The sequence below is a fragment of the Pteropus medius genome, unplaced genomic scaffold (assembly GCF_902729225.1).
Source record: "Pteropus medius unplaced genomic scaffold, Ma_sr-lr_union100, whole genome shotgun sequence".
In the NCBI taxonomy this organism is placed as follows: Eukaryota; Metazoa; Chordata; class Mammalia; order Chiroptera; family Pteropodidae; genus Pteropus; species Pteropus medius.
This window is the reverse complement of record NW_024349798.1, coordinates 453,034-480,531: the sequence shown is the minus strand read 5'-3', so window position 1 is coordinate 480,531 and position 27,498 is coordinate 453,034. Positions and strand designations below refer to the sequence as shown.

The following is a 27,498-nucleotide window of genomic DNA, read 5'->3' as shown; positions in this document are numbered from 1 at the left end:
GGAAAAGAGGATCTGGTCCACTCTGACCTTTGGCTTTGTTTTGGCTTATAAATGTGAAAGGCCCTAGTGGCTGGAATTTATACTCCAGAATCAGTTCTTGAGTGTTCTAGAAATATTCTGTAGGAATTTGAGCGCTTGTGTATAATTTGGCCCAAATGGGCCACACTGCTTTTCACTTTTTCTTCATTTGACATATTTTTTTGATATCATTCAACTATATAGCTTGATAAGCCTCATTTTTTTAAAAATAGCTACATAATATATTTTAGTGGCTAGTCTTAGTCCTTTGCTAATGGATATTGATGCTCCACTGTCACACATTTTGCTGTACTGAACACTTTTACCTTCAATTTTGCCACAGAAATGGGGGAAAAAAAGTAAATTCTTTGAGGTGTACTTGCTGAGTCAAAGGGTTCAACTTTTTCATAAATGTGATTCAATTATCTTCCCAAGAGGCCATATCAATTTATACTAAATATGGGGCCTCATTTTTGTTTTTCCATTTTGGTCTTTGAAAAATTACTTTAAAAGATATGCAGTCTTTCAGAGTACGGCTATAACTGTAAATTTAGTTAACAGCCTATCTTTTATCCACTGATTAGAATAATCACATTTATCAAACTAAATCCCCAGAAATAGTCAGGACTGTTTCTGAACCCTCTCCAACTCCACCGATTTATTCTTGTGCCAAAAAACAAAAAAACAAAAACAAAAACTAACAAAAAAACCCCACAAAACCTGTTTTCTATGCCAGTGCTTTGGTGCTTATCTGGTATATAAACACATCACCTCCACTGTTTTTAAAAAATGTATAGGAACTTTGGATTTTTAAGTTCTGTTAAAAAATCCTTTTTGAATAGCAATGAATTTAAGGTTTAAGCTGGGGAGAATCAATATTCTTAAATAATACCTTTCTATTCAGATGTATGGTATATGTCTCCATTTAGTTAGGTCTTATATCCTTCAGGATTAAAAGATCATTTTCTTCATATAGGTTTTGCATGTGTCTTGTGAAGTTTATTACTCTGTAGTTAATGGGTTTCGTTGTAGTGAATGGGAACCTTTTCTCCCCAAGTATATTTTCTAATTTGTTATTGCAGTATATAGGAAATCCACTAATTTTGGGTCTCAGTTTATTTTCTGTAAAAGGACAGAAGTAGAACTACTTGATAAAAGGTTTCTGTGGTCAAGCAAATATGGGATAAACAAAGCTATATGCATTTGTTCATTGCAGGACTTCAATGACTTTAATGCACTTTTGATGATCAAGAGTCCCCAAGAAAGGCATAGGGAATTTCCTGTACTTATTTGACCATGGAACCCTTTGTCACAAGACATTCTGAAACATACTTTGAGAAACAATGTACCCATACACCTTTCTGGTTTCTAATCTGTCAATCCAGGGGTCTCCACTGAACAGTATCGGATGCCCAAACTCTGCTCCCCTATCCCCAACCAGAACACAGAAGACAACCCAGTGTAAAAGTGAATGCTTTAATGAGTGTTATTCAGGGAGAGCCATGTCTCTCAACAGTGGGTACCAGCCTCCACTGTCCCCAGATCTTTGTTGGGAAGGTGAGCAGGCTGCTTGGGGAGCAGGGATCTTGGGTCTAAAGAATAAGCTGATGCAAAGGGAGGTTCAGGAGGCACCCTATGGGGGCTGGGCTCCTGAGAATGCAGATGAAGGTGCATGGACCTCAGACGGGCCCCTCTTCAGGCATTCCTAGCAAAGCCACAAGGGGCTCAAGGGGCGTGGGGGTCCCAATGGGCACAGGGTGGGTGCGTTCATGCTTGCGCAGGTCGCTTGCACTCAAGAATGCTTTGGGGCAATGGGGGCAGGTGTAGGGGCGCACAGAGCTGTGTGTGCGGCTGTGTTTGCGCAGCCCAGCGCGGTCTGAGAAGCTCTTGCCGCACTGGGTGCAGGGAAAGGGCCGGAGCTCTGGGTGTGAGCGCTCGTGGCGTCGCAGCAACGTCAGCGTGGAGAACGTCTCCTTGCATTCCCGGCACACAAACTGCGGTGGCTTCTCATCAACCTCCTCACCCTCCACCTCACTTGCCCCCGCCAAGGGACCAGGGGCCTCCCCAACCCCAGCATCTTGGCACTCCACATGCTCCACTGTCATGCCCACCACTTGCCACTGGGTGGCCATCACACCTCCTGATTCTGGGGGCAGCCCTAACAGCCCGGCTGGAGGGTCCCCTAGCCCTGCACCTGCTGCTGGGGCCGTTGGGCCCTCGCCTGCCACACTGACAGGCAGTGCCAGCCCCACTACCAGCTCCTGCTGTGGCGGAGCCCCCGTGGCCTCACTACTTCGATGGGTCCGTTCATGCTTCCTCAGGCTTGACGACACCACAAAGGACTTTCCACAGGCGTTACAATGGAAGGGGCGCTCACCCGAGTGCACCCGGCTGTGCTTAGTGAGACTGGCTCTCTCGGCGAAGGCTCGCCCGCACTCCTCACAGCGGAAGGGCCGCTGGCCTGAGTGCACCAAAGCATGCCGCTTGAGGTCCCAGGACGCCACGAACGTCTTGTCACACTGCAGGCATTTGAATGGCCGATCGCCTGTGTGCACCCGCCGGTGCATGGCCAGATCCGCCGGCTGCCGGAAGTCCTTGCCACACTTCTCACATCGGTAAGGCTTCACGCCCTCATGCGCCCGCTGGTGGCGCCGGAAGCTCGAGGGGTCGGAGAACATGCGGCCACAGCGTGGACACAGGAAGGGCTTCTCGCCAGAGTGAGTACGCTCGTGGCTCTGGTAGGAGCTGAGCTGCGTGAAGCCCTTGCCACAGGCTGGGCAGCGATAGGGTTTCTGCGCTGCATGGATGCGCTGGTGGCACGTGAGCGAGGATGAGCGGGAAAAGCTCTTCCCGCACTCTGAGCAGAGGAAGGGACGCTCACCTGTGTGGGACCTGTGGGAGTGTGGGGAACCCAGCATGAAGATGGCAGGCCCATAACCTGACCCCTGCTGCCTATATGCACTGTAAGTTAGGGGCCTCTAACATCCTGGGGGTGTTGGCCCAATCCCCTAAGAGCCACAGGGCTGCACCCCAGAAGAAGAAATCTTCAGGCTGGATGTCTAGATTCCAGAAAAGATGCCTCTCTGCACTCCAAAGACCCAGACATACTAGGCCCAACTCGCATCTCCTGGGTTCCACCAGGGACCCTCTGAGTGGCCCAATTTCAAGCCCTGTGCCCTTTTCTGCTGTCCACGAACCCAGGCTAAGCAGACCCCACTGGCATCCTCCACGGCTGCATCTCAAGACAGTGTGCCCAGCCCTGCAATGCCCCACCCACTCACCAAGCAGAGGCACCAGCTTCTCCCACGTGCTCACCACTCACCATAGCCCCACCAAACTCACCTTCCCATTAGCTCATTACGCTCCTTAAGACCCAACCCCAGGTCCCATTGGTCACAAGGCAGATTCTACTGTCCCACCTCCACCCTGCTGGCCTGCTCTTCCCAACCCCTTCAGGCGCCCTCACCGCTCGTGGTTGCGCAGGTCCTTGAGCTCTGCGTAGGCCTTGCCACAGCGCTCGCAACCATAGGGTCTGAGGCCGGCGTGTGTGCGCCGGTGCTTGCGGAACACAGAGGGGTCGGCAAAGCTCTTGCCGCAGTCAGCACAGGCGTAGGGCCGCTCACCCGTATGACCGCGCTGGTGAATCTTGAGCTTGGAGAGCGCACCATAGGCCTTGGGGCAGTGCGCACAGCGGAAAGGCAGCTCGCCAGCGTGCGAGGCCAGGTGCACGCGCAGGCAGACGGGTTGCATGAAGCGGCGGCCACACTCGGGGCAAGGGAAAGGCTTCTCACCCGTGTGGCTGCGCCCGTGACTACGCAGCTCGGGTGCCGTTTTGTAAGCCTTGGGGCAGAGCAGGCACGCAAAAGGCCTGGGTTTAGCCGCTGCACCGGACACCTTGTCCCCGCTGGCATCTTCGGCTTTGGGCTCTGTCTCTGGCTTCAGCTTCACCTCTCCTGTCTCCTCTGCGCTGTCTAAAGGCCCATGTGTTGCAGCGTGTCGTGCTGCCCTGGGCGCATTTGGAAACGTCTTGGTACAGGACAGGCACTTATAGCGGCGGCCCGAGCGCTTGTAACCAGGGCCTGGTGACCGGGCCTCTGCAGACTCCACTTCCATGGCCTCGATGGACAAAGTTCTGTGAGAGAAGCAAAGTTAGAAGCCACATCCCTTTTCCATTCTCCAAGGCCTCTCCCCTCACCAAAGCCCGGCCTGGGAACCCTATCTCATCTGCATTTCCTACCCAGGACCTCCCAATCCTTCCTTCCAAACATTCCTGGCTCTGAAACTCTGTGCTCAAGTTTCCTCTCTGGTCTGTTCGATGATGAAAGGAGTTGGGCATGGTGACTTCATAGGGGCTAAGGTAGAAGGCTAGAGTCATTAAAATGTCCACCTACACTTCCTTCCCCAATCTGAGCTTTTCCAAATCCTGTGGCATTCCCAGAAGGCCCTGGTTCCATCCTTCCTTCTTCAGCTCAGCCTGTGCCAAGATGCAGGGTCCTTTGCAAGGCTGCCCAGCACTCCTTAAGAGGCTACCCAGATGTGGGTCTGGCCTGAAAGTCTCTGCCCAGGAAAGACAGAGGTGGGTCTAGAAAAGGGCAGAACCAGTGGGCTAAATGTGATAGGCACCATCTGTCTGGAAGTGATAGGTCCCAGGCATATGTATTTTGTTTTTCTCCTCTAGTTGATTAGCTTACAGAGGCAGCAACTGTTCACGCAGAATTCTGGCCTTGCACAGCTGTAAGGGACTCCACCCCAGACAGGAATCCTGGTCTGCCCTCTGCTCTGGAATCGCTGTTGGGCTCCTGCTCCCATAGGTCTGGTCATGGGAAGCTCAATTACTCTCAAGGCAGCTTGAGCCATTGCTAGCAGTTAGAAACCTGGGACACCCACTCTAGCTGAGGCCCCTTCATTCTTAGTTCAGAGACCAGACATCCTCCACACAGCTGTTCCTGGGGATCAGGAAATAGGATTAACAGCTGCATTAGTCTTAACACCAGCTCATCCTCCCTGGGGGATGAAAGGAAGAGGATTACAGCAGATCCACTTAAGGAGTGCTGAGCAGCAGCAGCTGCTGGGGGTGGCCAAGGTGGGAGTGCCCAGAAGTGTGCCCAGAAGCTAGGCTGGGAGGTAGGAATTCTTTGATCCTTTCTAAATCTGTTTCCTCATCTGTACACCTCAGGAGTTGGTGGCTTCTAAATTACGACCCAGGGAAGACATGGAAGGCCCTGGAGTAAGTGGCAAAGGCTGTATCTTTAGAGTCAGCACCCTTCTGCCTGGTAGCCTCAGTCCCCCACCCCTACACACATAATCTAGTTTGCACAGACAGCTGGGTCTTCTTCCTAAAACATCGTGTGATGCTCTGTCCCCTGCTTAAGAACTTTCCATGGCTTCCATCACACCATGCAAGTTCCCAGGTCCTTCCTGGCTGTTACAAATCCTACTAATCCTTCCTTTGAGCTCCACTTCCCCCAGGAAGCTCTTGCATCTCCTGCATCTCCCCTTTGGTTTTTGGCCCCAATCCCACACAACTCTGTACTACCTTCAGCTTGTTTTTTTCACCTTTCCCACTAAACTCTGGGCCTGGAAAGTGAGTTAAAGGGCTTAAGGCCCAACCTTCCCCAAGGCTTGAATTCCCCCTTCAGCTTCCAGGGGCTCTCTCTCTATCTCTGGATGAGGCACTCACTACCTCCCTTCCAGACAGTCTGACTGGTAAAATTTCTTCTTAATAAAAAACGATAAATCATATTTACGGAGCACTTGTTAAATAAGTATCCTAAGCTCTTCATATGTATTAACTCACTTAAACTTCATGTCAACACCATGAGAAATGTTCTATTATTACTCCCTTTTCACAGATAAGGGAACTGAGGCCCAACGGAGAAACAATATAGCATTGTGCTTAATTAAGTACACCATCTCTGAAGCCAAACTGCCTGGCTTTAAATCTTGCCTCCCTTCCTTCCTAGCTGTGATGTTGTACAATTTACTTCATGCTGTAGGACCTCAGTTTCCTCATCTGAAAAACCGAGGTAATAATAGTAACTTACCTCACAGAGTTGAGTGAGGATTCAATGTGATAAGAATAATTACTGCCCTCAATTATTGAGTCTTTTCTGAGCCAGACACTGCTGACAGTGCTCCTTATTTAATTCTCTCATAGCTTCCTGAGATAGGTCGTTGGGCCCTTGCTCAGTTATCTAGGCCCTTCCAGACTGGTCTATTGCCTGGGCCAGCCTCACAGTGAGCAGACCCTGAGCTCGGGTCATGCCTTTGTCTTTTCTTGCCCCTGTAGAACTGCCTTGAGACCAGAGCCAGAATACTTTGTTTCCCTCTCAGAGGGCTGGATCCCATGGGTTCTGAGCTCTGTGCCTCAGTTTTCCTATCTGTGAACTGGAAACCAGATAGTCAGAAGGGTAAATCTCTCTTCCTAAGACACTTCCCAGGTGGAAAAATAGGGGGGTGCCAGGTTGGTTCCAGCAGGCGCCCAGCTCCATGAAGAGCAGAGGGCCAGGTAGTCTAGGCCACTGTCTAAAACCCCACCATTAGCTCTTCAAGTCACAGTTTGCTGAGGACTCTTCTATCCTCCACTCCCTAGAGTGATGTTTCTCCAAGTCAGGTCTGTGAACCCCCTGCATGAGAATAATCATCCATGAAATGTGGAGCAGGACTCAGAAATCTGTACTGTGAAAACACTTTGGGTCATTCCAACTAACATTCAACACTTAAGAACCAAAGACTCATTAATAGGTCTTCACAAGCTTCTAGGAAAGAGAGATTTTACTATACCTCGTTTTCAGATGTAGAGATTATATTGCCATAAAGGGAAAAACTTGCACAAGGACTCATAACTAAGCAAGGAGCCCAAACACAAACTCGAGTCTTCAGATCTCTGGGCTGGGCTCTTTCTCACCAGTCTTCATTTACTTAAGGTTTATTAGCCAAATAATGAGACTTTGCACTGCTCCTAGGACAAAGACCAGTATCTTTTTTCATGGCCAGCAAGTCCCTGAACCATCTAACTCTTGCCTACCTCACCTCCCACTCCTCTTCCCTGGCTCACTAGGCTCCACCCACACAGACTCCTTTTCTTTTCCTCAAAGAGCTGAATTCCTTTCTACTTCAGGGCCTTTGCACTAGTAGTTACCTTTGCTAGAACTACTGTTTCCCAAGGATCTTTGTGTAGCTATCTCTTTGGTTTCACTTGGGACTTGACTCCTTATCACCTCAAAGAGGGCTTTCTGACCACATTTTTAATGATATCTGTACCCTTGCTGATCATTCTGTATTCCCCTCTTTAATTTTCTTTATGGTGCCCACATGGACAACATTCCTTACAAGTTAACCATGGGCCAGAGATCATTCTAAGAATTTTATGTGTACTATTCAAGCTAAGCCTCCCAATTACCTAGAACTTTGCTTTGGACTGAATGTATGCATGCACGAAGGAAAGGCCATGTGAGGACATAGTGAGAAGATGGCCTTCTACAAGGCAGAAAAAGAGTCATCACCAGGACCTTAATTGGCAAACACCTTGATTTTGGACTTCCAAGCCTTCAGAACTGTGAGAAATAAATTTCTGTTGTTTAAGCCCCACATCTGTGGTTTTTTGTTATGGTGGCCTGAACGGACTAAGTTAAACAGTATTATTTTTCCCGTATTACAGATGAGGATACTGAGGCACACAAGCATGGTCACAGACAGGTGGTCTGCCTCCCAAACTTCTGCTTTCTGTCCCGATTATTGCTTTGATAGCACTTACCCATTTTATGGCTTGGTTGTTAATTCTCTGCAAGAGTCTAGGCTGGCAAAAGCCAGGAACCTTTATTATTCTGTATCTACTACACCTAGAACTGTGACTGGAACCCCAAAACAAACTGAAAGAATTAACCTCTGAGAGGGAATTCAAACCCAGGCCTGCAGCCATAGCAGGCATTTGTGAGAATGTCTGTCAACAACTATTTAATGACTGAATTTCTCTGCCTGTCCAAGTTCTCAAGGTCCAAATATCGCCCCTATGTCCCCCCAGTGGATTCATTGCTTTAGTGAAGGGGACTTGTCTTTGCTTTACTATTGACTTAGGAGGAAAATGAAGACTTGCTTCATTACTCATCCCATGTAGAGGTTTAATTCCCAGAGAGTTTAGACCAGGACTCTGCGAACAGGGATGAGGTGAAAAAAAGGAACCACTTTCTATTCTCTCTGCACCTAGGTCTCTCCATGTCTAGACAAATAGTCACCCAAAAGGCCTCACGGCCTATGAGAGATTTGGTGAGATGGAGGATGGGGAACTGTGCAGAGGTGAGGGCTAATCATCTCCTAGGCCTCCAAAATGGTCGGTTAACAATCTAATCCCAAGCTACTTTACCAGCCTCAGCTCCAGCGACAGTGACCCCATCCCAAGAGACTAAAGCAGCAGCCATCTAAATGCAGTTCCACATACAGTGCCCTCTGCCTCGAGAGCAGTTGCTTGCCTTCTCCCATGGGAAAACTCTTTTGCATCCTTCAAATATTCGCTTTCCCAATGCCTTCGGAAATACTTAATAGGCAGTATAAGTAAGGGCGCCACGGCGCACTGAACCTGTTTTCTCGTCAGTGAAATCAATTGCTGAGGTACGTGGGAGTTTAAAGAGCTTTAGGGCCTACGAGACACACCGAGGAGAGGCCGAGAGCTGTAAGAACCCTGCGCTTCTCGCTCCCTGCAACCTTCTAGGTGTCGGCGCTCCCGCGAGAAGCCCCACAGGCCTGGGGCTGACTCGTCTCGGAACAACCCTGGGAAAATGTGGCCGCGGAGAACGTGGAAAGAAAGAGTGAACGAAGAATGACAGAATGAACAAATGAATGGACCTGGACAAAGGCCTGCAAGATGGCGTTCTCTAGGACCGCGGGAGGGGCGGCCAGGACCTCGGCCGGGGAGGGGGCAGCAGGCGCCGGGGCCCTTGCCAGGAGGATCCCACGCCTGGGACAAAAGCCTGTGACATGGCGGGCTCTAGGACCCCCGAGGCCGCACCGCGTGAGGCAGGCAGCCGCGCGGGGAGAGCCCAGGCGTCCGCAGCAGCCCGCCCGCGGGGACAGCCGGCGGGTTCTAGGACCCGCTGGGCCCAGAGCCTGCCTGCGCCCTCCCAGGACCGCAATTCTCCCGCCCCGCCTGCGCTGCTCGCTCCAGGCCAACCCCATCCACCCTCAGCTCCCACAGGGAAACTGAGGTTCGCTCGGATTGCGTCCACACTAGGGGCGCCTGGGGATCCCCGCGGCTTCCTGCCGGCGTTTCCTACCTGAATGGACTTAGGCTTACTCCGTGGAGTCAGCGGCAGCTCCTCTCACCGACAGAGCCCAAGACACTGCCAGGGAGGGGCAAGCGTTAGGACCCAGCGGCGGAGGAAGGCGGGGTCGCCCGGCGGAAGTGGAAGGGAGCTTCCTCTGCTAGGGAGGAAGGCGAAGTTTACCCGCGCACCCCTGACTGAAGGCGGTGGAGAGACGTCTTGCAAGGGGTCTGTGTTGGTGCAAAAGACCGGAGACGCCGGGCAGGCTTACTATATATATCTGGGTATTGCTAGTTTGGGGCCGGGTCCCCAAGAACTAGAAGGTGGGAGGACAGAAAGCCCATGCTCAAGCTTTGTAGTACCTACATCCTCTTATAGTCAACATTTCCCACTTAACAGCGAGGAATACATGAAGCTCCCTCCATATGTCTTGGGAAGGTTTTCAAGGAACCCCACAAAAAATGTTGCCAAAGTACTGAGGCTACGACTGCAGAACCCTTTTTTTCCCTCTTCTGAGCTCAGTCAATGTGAACCGGAACGATTTTGCTGCTCTTGCCGGAAGTGTGGCTAAGGTTAGTACAAAACGACGCCGCGCTTTGACCTACATGGGCGGGGTTAGAGTCGCATTTTAGCTACTTCTCTCTTGCGCCGGAAGTGTGTTTGTGTAGAATGCTGGTTGGAGGTGGGTCAGAAAGTGTTTGGGGGCGCAGGTTTCGCGGGGAAGCTTTTGCGGTCAGGACACTTCCTGTTTCCTAGTAACAATAGGAAGTGTCCGCGGAGCTCGGGGTAGACTCTTGGCTTTTGCCAGCTGCGCCCTTTCTACTCTAGCTCCTTCCTTCTTTCCCTTTTCCTTTGTCTCTTTCTCTCCCTTCCCACCTCCTAGGAGCCCTGGCGGAGTGTGCGTGTGTGGGAGCGCGAGAGCCCCCCGCAGCCACCCCTTGGGGCGCGCGGCTGCAGTTAGGGTGAGGGTCCTAGTGCGCAGGCGCGCTCCCGTTCGTGGTCCCCAACGGACGCATCCACGGCGGGAACGAGGAGGGGCCACCCGTACGAGGTAGGGGGTCCTAAAAGGAAATTGGCCCAGGAGATGAGTAAGACGAGAGGACCTCGGTGGTTGATCAGGAGAGAGAACTCTTAAGGGAAGAGGTTTTGTGAGGTGAGAATTCAGGGAGCAGGTCTGCTGTGGCGGGGGGTGGGTTAGGAGATAGGGAGTTGTATTGGGTTCCAATGGGAGTGAAGAGTCAGAGAAAGCACGGGGGCGTGCTATGGAGAGGGCAAGGTCATTGGAAAGGAGATTGCCTTGAATCAGTGGGTTTGCTTGTGTGTAAACTGGGATAACAGGCATTGCAGTTTGTTGTGAGGATTGAGCGACACAGTGAATATTCTTTATTTGGCATGTGCCCGGCACAGGGTAATGCTCAATTAGCATGTGTTGCTGTCATCATCAGTATTATGAGAGGAGGTAGAAGAAAAAATGAGAAGGGGTGGTGAGGGTATAGTGAGGAGGTGTGGGAAAGAAAAAGAGGGTGAAGAACAACCAGAAATGGGATGGAATTTCCATGACAATTTAGTTTGGGTTGAGGGGAAGTAGGTGAAGGAAGTGGCCAAGAGTCTTTTAGAAAGGAGACCTCGTGACCCTGAAAGGAATAGAGGATGTGGGGGAACAAGCCAGCCCATTCTCTGAAGAAGGCCCCTAACTTTACTTCTCAGTCTCTTATCTGTGAGCTGTAGAAAGAAGTTGCTTTTTCAATTCCAGTAGCCTACTCTGTTTAGCTGAATAGTGAAGGAGAGAGGATTGGACATCTCTTATTGAACGTCCTAGAAAAGGTTCAGGTTTCTTTTTAAGTCTCAGGAAATAGATTGTTTCAGAATTTTAGATAGGAAAGGGTAAGACTTTGGATTTGGTCTGAAGAACAGGTTAATAGGTTTGCGATCAGAGGTAGGTTACATCCCTGTAGTCTTAAATTTCCTTATCTATACTTCAAGGGATGAGTAGGCCCAGGGAAGCTCCCATATTTGGAGAGCTTGTGTGCAGGGAGGCCTGAAATGAAGGTGCTTCCAGATTAGATCCAGTAGAAAACAGGTCCCTGGGCATTGCTGCTTGGGGAACCTCTTTATGATCTCTGGTGAACTTGCTGCCTACAGAGCCAAGAGACAAGGTTAATTCAAGCTTTCCTTCTGACCACTGCCCCCTCTTCCTAGGCCTTTGCCCCACCACCAGAGGAAGATGCTGCTGCCATCTGCCTGCTCTTCCTGAACCTCCAGGTTTCTGCCACACTGCCCCATGGAGGAAACACCCACCTTACTCAGCTGCTGTGACTGTCAGCGCCACTTTCCTAGCCTTCCAGAACTGTCAAGGCACCGAGAATTGCTCCATCCATCCTCTAACCAGGACAGTGAGGAGGCTGACAGCATCCCTCGGCCCTACCGCTGTCAGCAGTGTGGGCGGGGCTACCGTCACCCAGGGAGTTTGGTCAACCACCGTCGGACCCACGAGACTGGCCTTTTCCCATGTACCACCTGTGGCAAGGATTTCACCAATCCTATGGCTCTCAAGAGCCATATGAGGACTCATGTTCCTGAGGGCCGCCGCAGGCGCAAGCCTCCCTACCCCAAGGAAGCCACCCTACGCCTTCAGGGGGAAACAGTGGCCACTGACTCCTGGGACCAGAGGCTTGGCCATGGGGAAAGCTGCGGAAACCAGAAAAAATGTGCTGAAGAGATATCTGTCTATGCATCTGGGCCTGACCCTGGGGCAGCTCTGGGCACTTGGGAAGTTCCACCCACTAGACAAAGAGAAGGCTGGGAAAGCCAGCCAAATCTTGAGGAGGGTGCAGAGAGCTGGGGGCCCACCACCAATTCTGCCAGAGCCACACCACTCCCCAATCCAGCCAACAGCCTCCTTAGCAATTTGGAACAGTATTTGGCTGAATCAATGGTGAATTTCACAGGCGGCCAGGAGCCCACTCAGTCCCCTCCTGCTGAGGAGGAACGGCGGTACAAGTGTAGTCAATGTGGCAAGACTTATAAGCATGCTGGGAGCCTCACCAACCACCGCCAGAGCCACACACTGGGCATCTACCCTTGTGCCATCTGCTTCAAAGAGTTCTCTAACCTCATGGCCCTGAAGAACCACTCCCGACTCCATGCCCAGTATCGGCCTTACCAGTGTCCCCATTGCCCCCGTGCCTTCCGGCTCCCCCGAGAGCTGCTGGAACACCAGCAGTCCCATGAAAATGAAAGGCAAGAGCAGCTGTGGGAAGAGAAAGGGTTGCCAGCCTCCAACGGGCACACAGATGAGAGCAGCCAGGACCAGCTCTCTAATACACTGATGCTGAATGGCTCTGGGGACCTGGAGGACAGTGGTGTGGAGGAGTACCGACCTTTTCGCTGTGGAGACTGTGGCCGTACTTACCGCCATGCAGGGAGCCTCATCAACCATCGCAAGAGCCACCAGACAGGTGTCTACCCTTGCTCCATCTGTTCTAAGCAGCTGTTCAACGCAGCTGCTCTCAAAAACCACGTGCGGGCCCATCACAGACCCCGGCAAGGAGCTGGGGAGGATGGGCAGCCATCAGTGCCGCCAGCTCCCTTGCCTCTGGCTGAGACCACCCACAAAGAAAGAGAGGTCCCCACCACCACCTTGGACCATCGCCCGTATAAATGCAATGAATGTGGTCGGGCATACCGCCATCGCGGGAGCCTGGTGAACCACCGCCACAGCCATCAGACAGGAGAGTACCAGTGTTCACTCTGTCCCCGCAAGTACCCCAACCTTATGGCCCTACGTAACCATGTGCGGGTCCATTGCAAGTCTGCTCGCCGCAGTGCAGGCCCAGAGGCTGAAGGTTCCTCCAGCCACCTCAAGGTGGAGCTCCCACCTGACTTGGTTGGAACAGAGGCAGCCCCATGTACAGACCAGGGAAATGGGTGCAAACATGAAGAGGCCACTGATGGTCCCCCAGCAGCAGATAGGACAGCGCCACAGATATGTAGCATATGTGGGATGCTCTTTGAAGACCCTGAGAGCCTTGAACATCATTGCCATACCCATGGGGAAGGGGAAAACAGCAGGACAGAAGCCAGGGTGTCACCTCCTCGGGCATTTGCCTGCCGAGACTGTGGAAAGAGCTATCGCCACTCGGGCAGCCTTATCAACCACAGGCAGACCCACCAGACGGGGGACTTCAACTGTGGTGCCTGCTCTAAGCATTTCCACACCATGGCTGCCATGAAGAACCATTTGCGATGCCACAGTCGGCGGCGGAGCAGGCGGCACCGGAAGCGGGCTGGCGGTGCTGGAGGTGGGGGAGAAACCAAATTCCTGTCAGGCAGGAACTGGGCCCAGGAGTTGGCAGAAGACAATGAGGGCCTGAACTGTCCCCAGAACCCTTCAGGGGAAAGTCCTAGTGAAGCTGAAGGCAATCTAGAAAGTGATAGGGACTGTCTGCAGGCTCAAGCTGAAAGGGACAAATGTGGGCTTGAGAAGGATGAGGCCTGTGTCCAGGGCAATCAAGAGAGCAGAGGTCCTGAGGAAGGACTGGAAAGAAAGGAGGCCTGTTTCCTTAACAACTCGGACATCCCAGGCGATGAAAGCAATGGGACTCGCTTCTGTGATAGCCTCACCAGGGTAGATGAAGATCAGAAACCAGCCACTGGACAACCCAGCTCCTCTTTCCACTCTGCTGAAGCTGTTACTAGCTGGCAGGCTGAGGTCTCCCACACATGTTCAGACTGTGGACATTCTTTCTCCCATGCCACTAGCCTGCTGAGCCATAGGCCCTGCCATCCACCAGGCATCTATCAGTGCTCCCTCTGCCCGAAGGAGTTTGACTCTCTGCCTGCCCTGCGCAGTCATTTCCAGAACCATGGGCCGGGGGAGGCAGCCCCAGCACAGCCTTTCCTCTGCTGCCTCTGTGGCATGATCTTTCCTGGGCGGGCTGGCTACAGGCTTCATAGGCGCCAGGCTCATGACTCCTCTGGTATGACTGAGGGCTCGGAGGAGGAGGGGGAAGAGGAAGGAGCAGCAGCGGCATCCTCCACCCACAGCACCCCACTGCAGCTCTCGGAAGCAGAGCTGTTGAATCAGCTGCAGCGGGAGGTGGAGGCTCTGGAGGGAGCTGATTATGGACATATCTGTGGCTGCTGCGGTCAGACCTATGATGACCTGGGGAGCCTGGAGCGTCACCACCAAAGTCAGAGTTCTGGGAATACCACGAACAAAGCTCTCAGCCACTTGGGAACATCAGATGATGCCATGGAAATGGTTTCAGACAGCTTTGAGGGCACAGTGACCTCTCTTTCAGCAGAGAGTGGAGACACAAAGTCTGGAGAGGGAGTAGGCGTAACGATTGCAAACAGCCTTTGCACGCATGGTAGGGAAAGTTCTCTCGAGGCCCAGCCACGTCCTTTCCGCTGTAACCAATGTGGCAAGACCTATCGCCATGGTGGAAGCCTGGTGAACCATCGCAAGATCCACCAGACTGGAGACTACATCTGCCCTGTCTGCTCTCGCTGCTACCCTAACCTAGCTGCCTACCGCAACCATCTGCGAAACCACCCACGCTGCAAAGGCTCTGAGCCCCAGATAGGGCCCATCCCAGAGGCAGGAGGCAGCAGTGAGCCCCAGAATGTGGCAAAGGAGGGACTGGGGCAGGCAGAAGTGGGGAAGTTCCAGGAGGATCTTAAAGTGGAGCCCTCAGAGGAGGTGGCAAGAGTGAAAGAAGAGGCATGGGAGGAGACCACTGTGAAAGGGGAGGAGATGGAGCTGAGGTTAGAGACTGCAGAGAAGGGCTGCCAGACTGAGGCCAGCTCTGAGCGGCCCTTCAGCTGTGAGGTGTGTGGCCGGTCATACAAGCACGCTGGTAGCCTCATTAATCACCGGCAGAGCCACCAGACTGGCCACTTTGGCTGTCAGGCCTGCTCCAAAGGCTTCTCAAACCTCATGTCCCTCAAGAACCACCGGCGTATCCACGCAGATCCCCGGCGTTTCCACTGTGGTGACTGTGGGAAGGCCTTCCGACTGCGGAAACAGTTGGCTAGCCACCAGCGGGTCCACATCCAGCGGGGTGGGGGCACCCGAAAACTGACTCGGGAAGATCGGCCCTTCCGGTGTGGGCAGTGCGGGCGGAACTACCGCCATGCTGGCAGCCTCCTGAACCATCGGCGCAGCCATGAGACAGGCCAGTATAGCTGTCCCACCTGCCCCAAGACCTACTCCAACCGCATGGCCTTGAGGGATCACCAGAGGCTGCATTCAGAGAGCCGACGACGAAGAGCAGAGCGATCCCGGCGGGCAGCTGTGCGCTGCGCCCTCTGTGGCCGGGGCTTCCCTGGCCGGGTCTCTCTGGAGCGGCACCTGCGAGAGCATGAGGAGGAAACCAAAAGTGGTCAAGGAGGCCCCAGTAGCACAGAAGGCAGCAACAGGAACCTGACTGATGACCAGGGACTAGAAGACAGATTGGGTGTTACTGAGTCAGTACCCCAGCTGGAGTATGGGGCCGTGAGGCCACAGGAGCAGAGTCATAGCCCCATCGGGGCGTCAGGTTCAGAAGCCACAGAGCCAGTATCCTGGGGCATGGGGCAAGCAGGTGGGTGGCGAAGAGACAGGGGACTGGTCAATCATGCTGGAGATTGGGTTCCTCGGGTTCATGTACTAAACAAGCCAGAAAATGAGTCAGGGGACAGTGTCCCCAGGAGTCCTTGCCACCTTGGCAACAGCCAGCCCAGTGAGCCTAGTGTGAGTCACGTAGATAGCTGCGACAATGGAGACAACAGCCCTCAGCTCCAGTCAGAGAGCCACCCCTTTTCCTGCTGCCATTGTGGCAAGACCTACTGCCAATCTGAAGGCCCTTTGAACCACAACATCCATAAGACAGACTGTCACTATTGCCTGCTCTGCTCCAAGGATTTCTTGAATTCTGTGTCCACTAAGAGCCACAGACACAGCCATAATCACATAGCTGCCCGGACCTTTGCCTGCCCTGACTGTGGCAAGGCCTTTCAGTCCCACCATGAACTAGCCAGCCACGTGCAAACTCATAATACCAGGGGCCTTTGTCAGGCGGCACCCCAAATAGAGGAGGCCATAGATCCCGAAGCTGGGACTATGGAGGATGAGGTGGTTCTTCTTGGTCAAGGAAAAGCCCAGAAGGCCCTAGCGGAGCCCCCCAGGTCCCCAGAAGAGAATGCTGCGAGAGCTGATGGAGGCCAGGGGGTAAAGTCCATAGTGGCTGAAGATGAGGAGCGGCCCTTCTGCTGTGCCCAGTGTGGGCGTTCCTACCGCCATGCCGGTAGCCTACTGAACCACCAGAAAGCCCACACCACTGGACTCTACCCCTGCTCCCTCTGCCCCAAACTTCTACCCAACCTACTTTCCCTTAAGAACCATGGCAGGACGCACACAGACCCTAGGCGCCATCGCTGCAGCATCTGTGGCAAGGCCTTCCGGACAGCTGCCCGCCTGGAGGGCCATGGGCGGGTCCATGCGCCCCAGGAGGGGCCCTTCACTTGCCCCCATTGTCCCCGCCACTTCCGCCGCCGCATCAGCTTCCTACAGCACCAGCAGCAGCACCAGGAGGAATGGACAGTGGCCAGCTCTGGTACAGGGGGTATGAATGGGCTTGGGCAGAGGACCAAAGGGTGCCAGAGGGGGTGGGTACACAGTGGAGGGCAAAATCTGGCCCCAAGGTGGTGAGGGAGCAAGCAGTGAGTGGAGAGGGTCACTTGGATTCCAAGAAGTGGTCAGGGGCTTGGGTATGGAGTGAGAAAACTTTGAGGATGCTGACTTGAGTGGCCTAGATCTGAGCCCCTGGGTCAGGTAAGTAAATAGCACAGTGGTATGGGGTACGGGGAGTGGGCAGGGGAAGAGGCAGCTATCTGGGCTCTTCTGCTGTGACAGAGCCGAGGAGGATTTTTGTTTCGGGAGGAGAAGTAGCTGAGTACTATGTAGCTACTACGGTTGTAAACTCTCTTGATCCAGCCAGTAATGATTCCCAGAGAAAAAGATGATCTAGGTTCTACTCTTTAGTCCTAGAGGAGGCAAGGAGCCAGGGATTGAGGAATGGGGTGTGGGAGGCACCCCCAGACTGGACTTTGTGGCCTTGTTGCTGTCTTGGCCAGAGAAACTGGGTCACTGGTGGGCCCCCAGTTCCCTGTCCCTCTTTCCCTGCATCTTGTCTCTGCTCCTCCCCCCTTTTCTTAGAAACTAGACTTTTGGTCCTTTCCTACCACTGTTGCCTCCTGTCTCTTCTCCAACTCTTTATTCAACCCTTTTCTTCCTCCTTCACTGGGTATCTCCTTTTTAGGATCCAGCCAAACCACCCTTTCCACCTGAACACCTCCTCCTGCTAGCACACTTTTAACTGGAGAACTGAGTCATACATAATTGTTTCTTTTGAAGCCAAGCCCAGCTGTAGCAACAAGTCATTAGCCCCTATCTCCTTCTATCGGAGAATCTTCTCGGAGTCACCCTGACCCAGCCCAGCTGGAAGACGAGGCTGCTGAGTAGGACACCTTGTTCCCTCAGTGAGCCCCAGGCTTCTGTGCTCCACATCCTCTAAAGATCTCCTAGGACCCATTCCATTTAGTGGCCACTACGGGTGGGTGTCCTGAGATGGTGGGCCCTTGACCAGAAATTGGCAGAGAAGGAAGGGATGGTGGGCAAGATTCCCTCAGAGCTGACAAGTTGGCTTTCAGGATAAAAGAGTTCTTGTGACTTCAAGGGAATGTTCAAGGAGACAGTTAGCCAGGTTTGGAAAAATAATTAGAGGTCTTAGGATTCTGGGGTTCTCATACAGACCTTAAGCCATGGGCAGGGCTGGGAAGGAGGATACAGGCTTTGCGGAGTGTGCCCCCCTTAGTGACCTCTCTCTCTCCCCAGGAGGCCCAAAGGCCCCAGCGGCAGGCAGAGGGGACTTGTCGTTGCCACCTCCACCTACCCCGACTCCACTCCTGGACCCTTCACCCCAGTGGCCTGCAGACCTCAGCTTCTCCCTCTGAACTTCAAGTCTCCAAAGATCAGAGTATGGGGTGGGAGTGCAGGTGCAGGGAAGAGGCTTGATCTCCATGTTCTGCTCAGGAGTAGTTTGGGCATCCCCATCTCTTCTCTTTTTCCCCTATGAAGAGGACCCAGATCTGCCTTTCCCAAGGAAGGAGTGAGGTATTTCTCATGTTCCTGTCCTTGAAGGACTTCCTTCCCCAGCCTTTGTCACCATGCTCTTCCCTATGACTAGCCCTGCAAGAAACCTGATGCCAGGCTCTACCACGATGCTAGGTCACCCTCACCAACTCCCAGATTCCAGCACCAGGGAGAGGCAAATTCAGACAGCTACCAGTAGGAATGTTGCCTGTGGAAGGGGGGCCTTTTGCTACAATTTGTAACTTATTTTCTAAAATCTATTTTATAACAATTTATTTAAGTTTTAAAAAGGAAAATTGATACCCCTCCAAAAAAATTTTTTTTCAATGTATGTGGTTGGTGTGTTTGTATCTAAGGGAATGAAAATATAGGGACCACTGAGTCATTTAAGTCAGAGAGCAGAGCTGGGAGTAGGGAGCATCCACAAGTGACATCTGTCTGTCCTGCAGGGTAGGGAGTGGGGCCAGCTGCCAATCTGGGCAGGATCCTTCTTGGAGCCCACTGGGCTGTCGGGCCTGCCCCAGTGCCTGGAATCCTGTGTGGGTGGGGGGAATGGAGAGGGGCAGAGGCAGTAACTTGTTTGCAGCATCTCAGAGTCATCTGTCAACAGCCGGCTGGTTGACCTGTCAGGGAGAGGAAGGAGTTGAGGGCAGGTTGGCTTCATCCTCACAACTTCCCTCCCTCCTTGGAAGGAAGAAAAAGGAGGTACTACTTAGCCTCCATGCTGGATGAGAAAACAGGTTCAGAGAGGTTGAGAGTTCTGTTCCAAGTCACACAATAATGGAGAACCAGAATTTGAATCCAGATGGATCTGTCCACTGCTCTACCCTGCCCAGGGCAGTTAGACGTGGCTCAGAACAGATCTTTCCCTAGACAGAAAGGATCTGGGGAGCTAAGTGTCAGCAGAGAGGCCCCAGGACCACATACTCATGTTGGCCAGGCAGCTACCAATCTCAGCCTCGGGCTCTGGCTCCTTGGTGAAGTAGACCTGCCAGTCCAAACTGCTGACCCAATTCTCGTAGGTGGGAAGTGCCGTGAAGACTGCAGGCTGTGCAGGGCCTTGACAGGCATCTCCAAAGCTGTGTAGCCCAGCCAGGAACCATGTGCCCCTCACTTCGTGTACTAGTGGTGCCCCAGACAGGCCCTGTCAGGGGTCAGGTGACACTGGGTGACATCTTTTTCCCCAGAGGCAGCTATGAAGAGCAGAAGGGGCTAGGGGACGGGCTGAGGCTCTTTATTTGAAAGCCAGCAGAAAGGCTGAGTTTCAGGGGAGAGGCAGCTCTGGGGTAAGGTTTGGGGGACTGGGGCTTACCTCACAGCAGGGCAGCTCACCCACAACACTGGTACACACCATCCCTGGCAGAAGGGGGATGCCATCGCTCCCAAGGGTTGTATGCAGCCGGCTGCAGGCCCTGAGCCCCAGGATGGTGACAGGCACTGTCTGAGAGAAGCTGGTGCCTGCTCGGAGGGGGGAAGACCTGGCTGCCCAGTGGCCTCTAGGCTGATGGACAGCTGCTGGTAACCCTTTCCTACATACCTGCTCCTTGGGCCAGCCCCAGGACCCAGCCACGTTCCCCAGCAGGCAGGTGGTGGTCAGCGTAGGGCACGCAGAGGGGCCTCAGGCTAGGGCCCAATGTCACGGGCTCGGCCAGCAGCAGGAGAGCCACATCATAGCCCCCTTCTGGGTGGGTGTAAGCCCCATGCAGAATGAGTTGCTTTAGGCCCCACTCCTCTGGTCCAGCCCCCAGCCCTACACTCCATTCCTCTGGGTTCTGACGCCTGTAGAGACAGCATTGACAGCATTGGGTGGCAGGGCTGCCAGCAGGGGCAGGAGGGAGGTACACAAAGGTGAGGGAAACAAGGCTCACCCAATGAAGCAGTGCGCAGCAGTCAGAACCACCTCCTCTGACACCAGGGCTCCCCCACAGGCCAGCTTCCCCTGGTGCTTCAGCCTGGCATCCCAGGGCCATGAGGAGGGGGCTCCTGCCTGGGGACCTTCTCTCCTCAAGGATCCGCAGGCTGAAACAGATGGATTACACCATCTGCCTTCTTGCTAAGTGCTCACTATGTACCAGGCCCTGTGCTAAGCACTTATAGTGGACTATCAAATCCTCACAAAATTTTAAGTTGAATTTTGTTACCCTTGTAACCAAAGTTCCAGAGAGGTTAAGTGACTTTATAGCTCAATAACCACAGGCAAGTAGCAGACTTGAGATTCAAAAGCCATGGCCTTAGCTTTTAACCCTGATAGTCCAGCCTCAAGGGAGTGGTGTGTTCATCATTCTTCCACCCCACCTGTCTGCACCCCTCCAGGCTTGGACTGGCCCCAGAATCCCTGGCTCACTATACTTCTCTTACCATCAAGACATAGCTTCAGTCCCAGGAATTATTTTGCATGCAATTTGCATGTTAGTCACTTAATGCCAGAATTCTGAATGGGAGCCCTGCCCAGTCTCACTGGGTCCCTACTTGGAAATTTGCAGCCAGATCTCAGAGACCCCTCTTCTTAAACTCCAAACCCATAAAGTTCTGGAGCATCTATGCCTCTCAGCCCTAAATGCGGCTGTTCCCGTCTTAGGACCCCCTAGTTAGTATGTGGCAGTTTGTAGATACCCTATATCAATTCTCCAGTCTGAGCTGATATTTAACTGTGGTCCTCATTCAGGCCTGAATATAGCACATACATTGTAGCACACTCTGAACAGCTCCTGCTCATACCTACACAGCTGTCCTCATCACTGATCTCCAGGGTCTCTGGGTTCTGGGCCAGAAAGGCTGCCCCTTGAGCTCGAGCCTTCAGCCAGGAGCTATAAACAGCCATGTCAGTCAGTAGCACAGGAGTGTCTTCCTGGGCACAGCTTGATGTGAAACTGATGATCCCAGTCTGAACCCAGTGTCCATCAGGCTCTTGGCACAGCACGGGACCCCCAGAATCTCCCTAGAGCAGGCAAAGGAGTCAAGGACAGATACCTGAGCTGTCCAGCCCTGGGCAGACATTTTCTGCAGCCCTTCTGCCCATCCTGTGGATCGAGGATCCAGCCCAAGGCCAAGCCCCCTCCCCTTCTGCTCTCTTCCTCTCTCCTCCCCGTCAGACCTGACAAGGCCCCTGCACCCCAGGCTGGGCACCCCCACACAGCATCCCGGGCCGGGCAGGGCTGGCCAGCAGCCGCTGGTGCAGCCGATTGTAGAGACAATTGCATGTGGGGCGGCTGATTAGACGCAGGCGCAGATTCCGTAGAGTCCTGGGAGCTGGCAAAAGAGAGGGGATTGGGGCCAGAGTCTGGGCTCTGGGGAGCAAGGGAGCCTGGAAGCAGGGACAGTTGGCAGCTGAGGCTGTATGCCTCTTTGGGCTTCAGTCTAGGACAGCACTTACCATCATTGGTGTCCTGATCCCAACCAGTGGCCCAGCAAGAGGTCCCAAAGGGAAAGCGATGGCCAGGCTGGGGCAAGCAGAGGGGCATGTGGGCCGTAGGGTGAGCGAGCTGTAGCAGGGCCAGGTCTGAGCCCTGGCTGTAGTGGTTATAGGCCCTGGGCAGCTGCAGAGCCGTCACTCCCACTTCCTCAGCCCCTGGGCTCAGCCCCTTACGCTGCAGAGAGCCCAGGACAACTGACCAGGAGTTCAGTTCTGTCACTGTTGCTCTGGAAGGAGAAGGACAAGGCCCAGGAATGGAGTGCAAAGGAGTAAGTGACACCATGAAAGGTAGCACAAGGTAGGTGAAAAATATTAGCCCATGGCTTTAAGCGAGGTCTTTGCTTCTCACAACCTCAATTTCTCATTTGTAAGGTTTCTATCATGAAAAGTTGTTAAGATTAACTTGATAATATATACCTAGCACATGGCATAGTCTCAGTAAATGGCACTTTGTTATTCTAGGGGCAAGGATTAGTCTTGGGTTTGGGGACACATCACCTACCCTCAATGCCAGAAACCCTGTCTGACCCAGCCACAACTCACTTTTCAAAGCAGTGGGCAGCAGTGAGGACCCAGGTGTCTGCCACTAGGGATCCACTGCAGATGTGGAACCCCTGCCTCCTCACACTGGCCTGCCATGGCCACTCGCCAAGCTCCGTTTTGCCCTCCTGAGGTTCAGGGGGGCCAGGGCCACGCTGCCCACAGGCTGTAAAGAGGGATGGGTCAGGCTAACAGCAGGTCCCTATCCTGCCCTCACCGCAGGTCTGACCCAGACCCAAGTAAGGCCCAGGCCCCTGTCTCCAAAGCTTACCACGCTGAGCTCCTTGAAGACCTGGAAAGAGAGAGACATAGGTGAGACTTGGGGGAGACTTACTTTCCTGGCCGAGCTTTGGTGGAGGGGACAGGTAGGTGAGACTGGCCCTGGGTCCTTGCCTATGACTCTGTGACTATCTCACCAGCCCCTCCCAGAATGAAAATATTTATATGAGGTCAAGAAACAGCTTTTACTGGAACCTATTCAGAGCATATGCTCAGTAATTAATTCTCCCTCAGCTGTGCTCAGCACTCCTGGGCCTGAGGAGTAGGGCCTGGGATTCAACTTGGGACAAGGCCAACCTTCCTCCAGGGTTCAGAACCCCCCGATTCCTGCCCCTGCCACTGAGTCAGGGAGGTGGCCTGTGTATATAGAGAGCATTAACTTAATTGTGCCCTCAGCCATTACAGCTTCAGAGGAAGGATTAGATGCCTGTGTCATGTCCAGGTGATAGACAGCTCCAAGAGATTGAGACTCACCTCACCCATTCTGACGACTCAGACTCCCCCACCTTTTTAGAAACCACCAGACTCTACCAAGTTCCCCTGCCCTGCCTCTTCCTCATCATAGGCACACACAAACACATCCTTTGAACATCTGAGCCCAGAGATGGGACTTATGTAAAGACTGGGAGACTGAGGCCAAAGGTTCCCAGAATTTGCCTAAGGTTATCCTGGAGGTAGAGAGGCAGATGGGAGGACAGGGTACATATACAGGCACTGTGACAGTTCCTGCAGACATAGACTGTAATCCAGTCTAAAAAACTCACAGTCATTTTGACATAGGCTGCCACATACACCTCCCCCCCACACACACAGCTGGACACAGTTACATCGCCACAGGCAAACTGTCACCCCACAGGCATTATCCCTCACACACGCCAAGCTGCAGGGGCTGCTGGGCAGAGGGTGGCCGCTGAGTCCCCCTATACCACACCCCCATGCACTCAAACACAGGTGGCTCACCCTCTACGAGGACCACGGCTCCCAGGATGAGCAGCCCTTGTCCCCAGCTTGGCTTCATGCTGCTCCAGGCCATTCTGCTGTCTGCGCTGTGGTTCTGAGAGAGGCTCCCTGAGTCTCTCTGGCTCCACCTCTTCTCCGCCCCCAGTTAGCTAGGAGTCAGGTGTCATTGCTTTTCCTGGGCTGGAAAGAAGCCAGCAGCTCCTAGCTCTGGGGCTATGGCTGTGTGAACTTGGGCTATTCACCACCCCTCTTTGGGCCTCTGCCATGGCCAAACTACCTGTGCATGACTTTGGACAGCCTGTCGCTGCCTTGTCTGAAAGACTCAGAATTGTTGAATATAAAAATGCTTAGACCAGAGCCTGGCATAGAGTAAACTTGCTCCCAGCACAGAAGCTAGCTTCCAGTAACTGTGAAGGGCACAATGGGCAGGCCCTCCCAGTTTCCACTTTTCATTTCGGCTTCCCAAACTCTCTCCCAGGCCCAGGTCCAAGTGGGTCTCACATACCTTCTTCCATCTTGCTTCAGATGCAGTGTGTGTACACCTGGGTGTTAAGGTGCCAGGGCTTTCTGCTGTTTGCTGGCTATGAGACTGACAAATCTCAACCTCTCTGAGCCTGCCACCTTTGTGGCAGACAGGGTTATAGTAGTGCTCACCTTTCTCACAGACTCAATCAGGAGGGAAGAACACTCAGGGTACATCTTTTTTCACTTACTGACTTTTAACTCAGGCCAGCCCAGATTGCTTAGGAACCCCAACACCAACAGAGATAGTTGTGACTAGGGTTAAGAGACAAATGGTCCTGGTGGATTAAAGTCCTGAGGGCTCCCTAACCCTTTTCCAGGCACTGGCTGTGTGATCTTAGGCAAATTACTTAGCCTCTCTGTACTTCAGTTTCCTCATCAAGATAGGGATAACAGTACCTACCTACCTCATACAATGGCTATAAGAGTTAAATGAGTTAACACATGTCATGTTCTTAAACAGTGCTTGGCATACAAATAAGTGCTTGGTAAATATTAGGAAATGCAAATCAAAAACACTTACAACTTGTCCTTGGCCCTTCAGGGCTGCCAAGACTGGCTTGCAGTAGTAGATAAGGCAGCCAGAGGGGTTAAGGTTAGACTATAGGAAGAACTTCCCAGCAAGCATGCACAGAACCAGAAAGGCAGCTTGTCTTTGCAAATGCATGCTTGGCCCTCCCAGGAGAGGAGGCCTGGCTCTCATGGGCAGCAGGGATAAGATGCCAGCCTGCTACCTGGGAGTGGGGGCCAATGGTGCCCTAGGTCTTGCTGACTCTACCTGCTGGAGAAGGAACTAACCACCCTTTCCAGGAAGGCCCTCCATTCTCCCTCTGATTCATATCCTTCCAGTCTCAGAGGAGGCAAGAATGGGGGAAGCCTGACAGTAGGGTCACTGGTAGACAGGTGGCTCAGATTTGGCCAATTTATTAAAGAAATTTTATTGCTTAGAACCTTCCCTCCTTGGGCAACAGCAGAAGCTTTGAAAACCAGCTCTTGAGGACAGAACCAGAGGCACTAGGATGGAGAATGTGGCACATTTGATCCATTGTTCTGTGTTGGGAGTATGGCTGAGGCGAGTTGCAGACTCTTCCAAGGACCCAGATGTGTTCCCCTTGGGCAAGGCTGACATGCCAAAGCAGAGCAGATGAAGTCAGCCTGGCTTTGGTGAGGGCTCAGTGCCCCTTGACCTTGTCCTGGGGTCCCTGGACATCCCGGACATTGAGCACCATCAGGCCCACGTTGATGGCATAGGTGGTGATGCAAACGATGCAGAAATCATAGAGCACGAAGAATAGGATCCAGGCTAGGTAGACAGAACCAGTGAGAGACACCAGGGAACTCAGTACCAGCAGAATAGATGCCCAGCGGCCCCGGAGGCAACCTGCAAGGCAGAAGAAGGTCAGGCATAGGCTTCAGGGACTGGCCACCTCTAAAACATTGCGATGACTTCATGGTGCCATCCAGACAGCAGGTGCTGCTGGGGAACAATCTAAAAAAAGAGGCTTTGGTAGGCCCTACCAAGGCCTTGTTTCTCCTATCTGTTCAATGATCCTTGGGACCCAAATAGTGAATTTTCCTGCTCAGCTCTACATGAGATGAAAGACAACAATCTTTGGATTCCCCCAGAAAGGAACTTCTGAGTCTTTCTCAAAAAAATAGTGCCCTAGGAAGTGGTTAAGAGTTTTTCTGGCTCTGACAGTACCTATACCAACTGAAAGACTCCTGTTAGTTCCTACTCCCATGTGCTCAGTGATGAGCAGCTGGCTGTCAGGATGGGGCTGGGCTTGCCAAGGGAAGAATGGCTGTCACCAGGGGACGGGGCCTGCAAGGAAGGGGCAGGGCCACTCACCAAACAACAGCTGTAGTGTGTAGAAGATGCAACCAAATATACTGTTGGATTGATTGAAGATACTGTTGGGGCCCAGCACCTGTTCCACCAGTCCGAAGCCCTGGCCCCACCTGGTGGAGGGGAAGGCCCAAATTAGGAGTGTCAACCTTGTGCCTTGGGCCCTGTCCTGGAGGGGTGATTTCCATGAAGCCACCTAGGCTGTCCTTCCTGGTTTTCCCATCCCCCCGCCGTTAGAGTCCAAGGGTCGATGACATCCCAGTGCAGCCTCCCTTTGGCCAGGTCAGGATTCCATGTGTCTGCTCCTATCTTCCCAGGCCTGGCCGTGGCTCCCGCATAGGCCCCTTTTTCCATCCAATGCCTTCAATAATCTTAAGATGGCAAGGTGGGTAATAACGGTTGAACCTTGCTTTGCAGAGTTACCGGAGACTGGGAATTCGGGGCAGAATCTCTGCCGTGGATTTCTAAATCTCCAGCTCCCAGGCAGCCCATTCCCCTTCTCCGTATTCGGTCATCCCACTAATCCCCGGCCCTCAAGCATAGCCATACTTGGCTATCTTGTCCCAAGGCACGGTCATCCTCAAGCCCATCATCGGTCCCTGCACGTTACCCCACCTTCCCTTCCTGCCCGACACCGTTATTCCTTGGCAGTACTCCCTCAAGCAGTCTGGTCCCCATGGATCCGCTCCCTGGTATTGCGATCCCAGACTCCAGAACCATTTGGCAACGCGGCCGCCATGCACACTTGGTCCCAGTGCACTGCTTCCAGGAGCAGCCCGATGCCCCAAGCCTTCCTCCACTCCCGCGCGTACCTAGAGGAGAAGACACGCGAACAGCTGATAGCGGTACCCACGTCGCAGAGCGCGCGGTAATTCTGGTCCCGGGCACGCGCCTCCTTCACGTGCATCGCGTAGAGAGAGAGGACTAAACCCGCGAGGCAGAGTGCAAGCCGCACCCACCCGGGACTACCCCAGGTAGCGCCCATGTCTCCTGGTTGGGTCCCAGGCGCCAGCCCGAAGGGAACAAGCCACGGAGCAGGGAAGGCGGGGGGGAATGGCCACAGCCTCTCCCGCCCCTCTGACTGAGCGATGGGCGGGCCTGGTCTCGCACTCCCTGGTCTTATTGGTTTTTCCTGACTGGATAGGCGTGCTGGAGAGGTAGGAAAACAGCGAGGAATGCTGGGACTGGAAAACCAGATTAAGGGACACGTAATTACGGAATAAGCAACCTGCCAGGCATTGTGGGAGTTGTAGTCCGATCGGCTGCAATGCCTCAAGGGAAATGGAGTCTCCGGAGTTTTAAAAATTATGGTACCTATATTAACTATGACTAACAGTAATAGCGCTTATACTCTATGCCAAACCCTATTCTAAGGAGTGGAACATCCAGGACCTAGAGACCTGAGGATCAGGGAATCTAGCGAGTACTGCGATCCTATCCAGAAGCAAGCATTTTCCTTGAAATTATTTCAGACACCATTAGGACTATAACCACCCTAAATTGCTCAGCCATTCCCTCTTGCTTCGCC

At 53.1% G+C, this 27,498-nt stretch overlaps 4 protein-coding genes across 12 annotated transcripts; 1 reads left to right on the top strand and 3 right to left on the bottom strand.

Annotated features, from left to right (window-relative positions):
• Positions 1-1,478: 1,478 nt before the first annotated feature.
• ZNF668 (zinc finger protein 668) lies at positions 1,479-9,439 on the bottom strand. Of its 3 annotated transcripts, none has more exons than XM_039884427.1 (3): positions 9,288-9,439; positions 3,485-4,150; positions 1,479-2,910 (listed from the first exon to the last, which is right to left on the bottom strand). In XM_039884427.1, the coding sequence occupies exons 2-3, from the start codon at positions 4,129-4,131 to the stop codon at positions 1,698-1,700; spliced, it is 1,860 nt and encodes a 619-aa protein (XP_039740361.1). In that variant the 5' UTR covers positions 4,132-4,150; positions 9,288-9,439; the 3' UTR covers positions 1,479-1,697. The 3 variants fall into 3 exon arrangements, with proteins under 3 accessions (XP_039740361.1, XP_039740363.1, XP_039740362.1); XM_039884429.1 differs by lacking the exon at positions 9,288-9,439 and adding an exon at positions 8,860-9,029; XM_039884428.1 differs by lacking the exon at positions 9,288-9,439 and adding an exon at positions 7,775-8,842.
• Positions 9,440-9,463: 24 nt separating this feature from the next.
• On the top strand, positions 9,464-21,094 carry ZNF646 (zinc finger protein 646). Of its 6 annotated transcripts, none has more exons than XM_039884421.1 (3): positions 9,464-9,847; positions 11,475-16,882; positions 18,154-21,094. In XM_039884421.1, exons 2-3 carry the CDS (start codon positions 11,557-11,559, stop codon positions 18,270-18,272), a joined length of 5,445 nt encoding a protein of 1,814 aa, XP_039740355.1. In that variant the 5' UTR covers positions 9,464-9,847; positions 11,475-11,556; the 3' UTR covers positions 18,273-21,094. The 6 variants fall into 6 exon arrangements, with proteins under 6 accessions (XP_039740355.1, XP_039740359.1, XP_039740356.1 ...); XM_039884425.1 differs by lacking the exon at positions 9,464-9,847 and adding an exon at positions 9,933-9,957; XM_039884422.1 differs by lacking the exon at positions 9,464-9,847 and adding an exon at positions 9,976-10,326.
• PRSS53 (serine protease 53) lies at positions 18,670-24,857 on the bottom strand. The gene is made up of 10 exons (XM_039884430.1): positions 23,603-24,857; positions 22,635-22,655; positions 22,367-22,529; positions 21,785-22,050; positions 21,506-21,660; positions 21,130-21,349; positions 20,280-20,430; positions 19,949-20,190; positions 19,724-19,869; positions 18,670-19,555 (listed from the first exon to the last, which is right to left on the bottom strand). Exons 1-10 carry the CDS (start codon positions 23,673-23,675, stop codon positions 19,304-19,306), a joined length of 1,689 nt encoding a protein of 562 aa, XP_039740364.1. The 5' UTR covers positions 23,676-24,857; the 3' UTR covers positions 18,670-19,303.
• Positions 24,858-25,032: 175 nt separating this feature from the next.
• VKORC1 (vitamin K epoxide reductase complex subunit 1) lies at positions 25,033-27,161 on the bottom strand. 2 transcript variants are annotated; one of them, XM_039884444.1, is made up of 3 exons: positions 26,783-27,105; positions 25,974-26,083; positions 25,033-25,505 (listed from the first exon to the last, which is right to left on the bottom strand). In XM_039884444.1, the coding sequence occupies exons 1-3, from the start codon at positions 26,953-26,955 to the stop codon at positions 25,297-25,299; spliced, it is 492 nt and encodes a 163-aa protein (XP_039740378.1). In that variant the 5' UTR covers positions 26,956-27,105; the 3' UTR covers positions 25,033-25,296. The 2 variants fall into 2 exon arrangements, with proteins under 2 accessions (XP_039740378.1, XP_039740379.1); XM_039884445.1 differs by lacking the exon at positions 25,974-26,083 and having other exon boundaries at positions 25,400-25,505; positions 26,783-27,161.
• Positions 27,162-27,498: the final 337 nt, after the last annotated feature.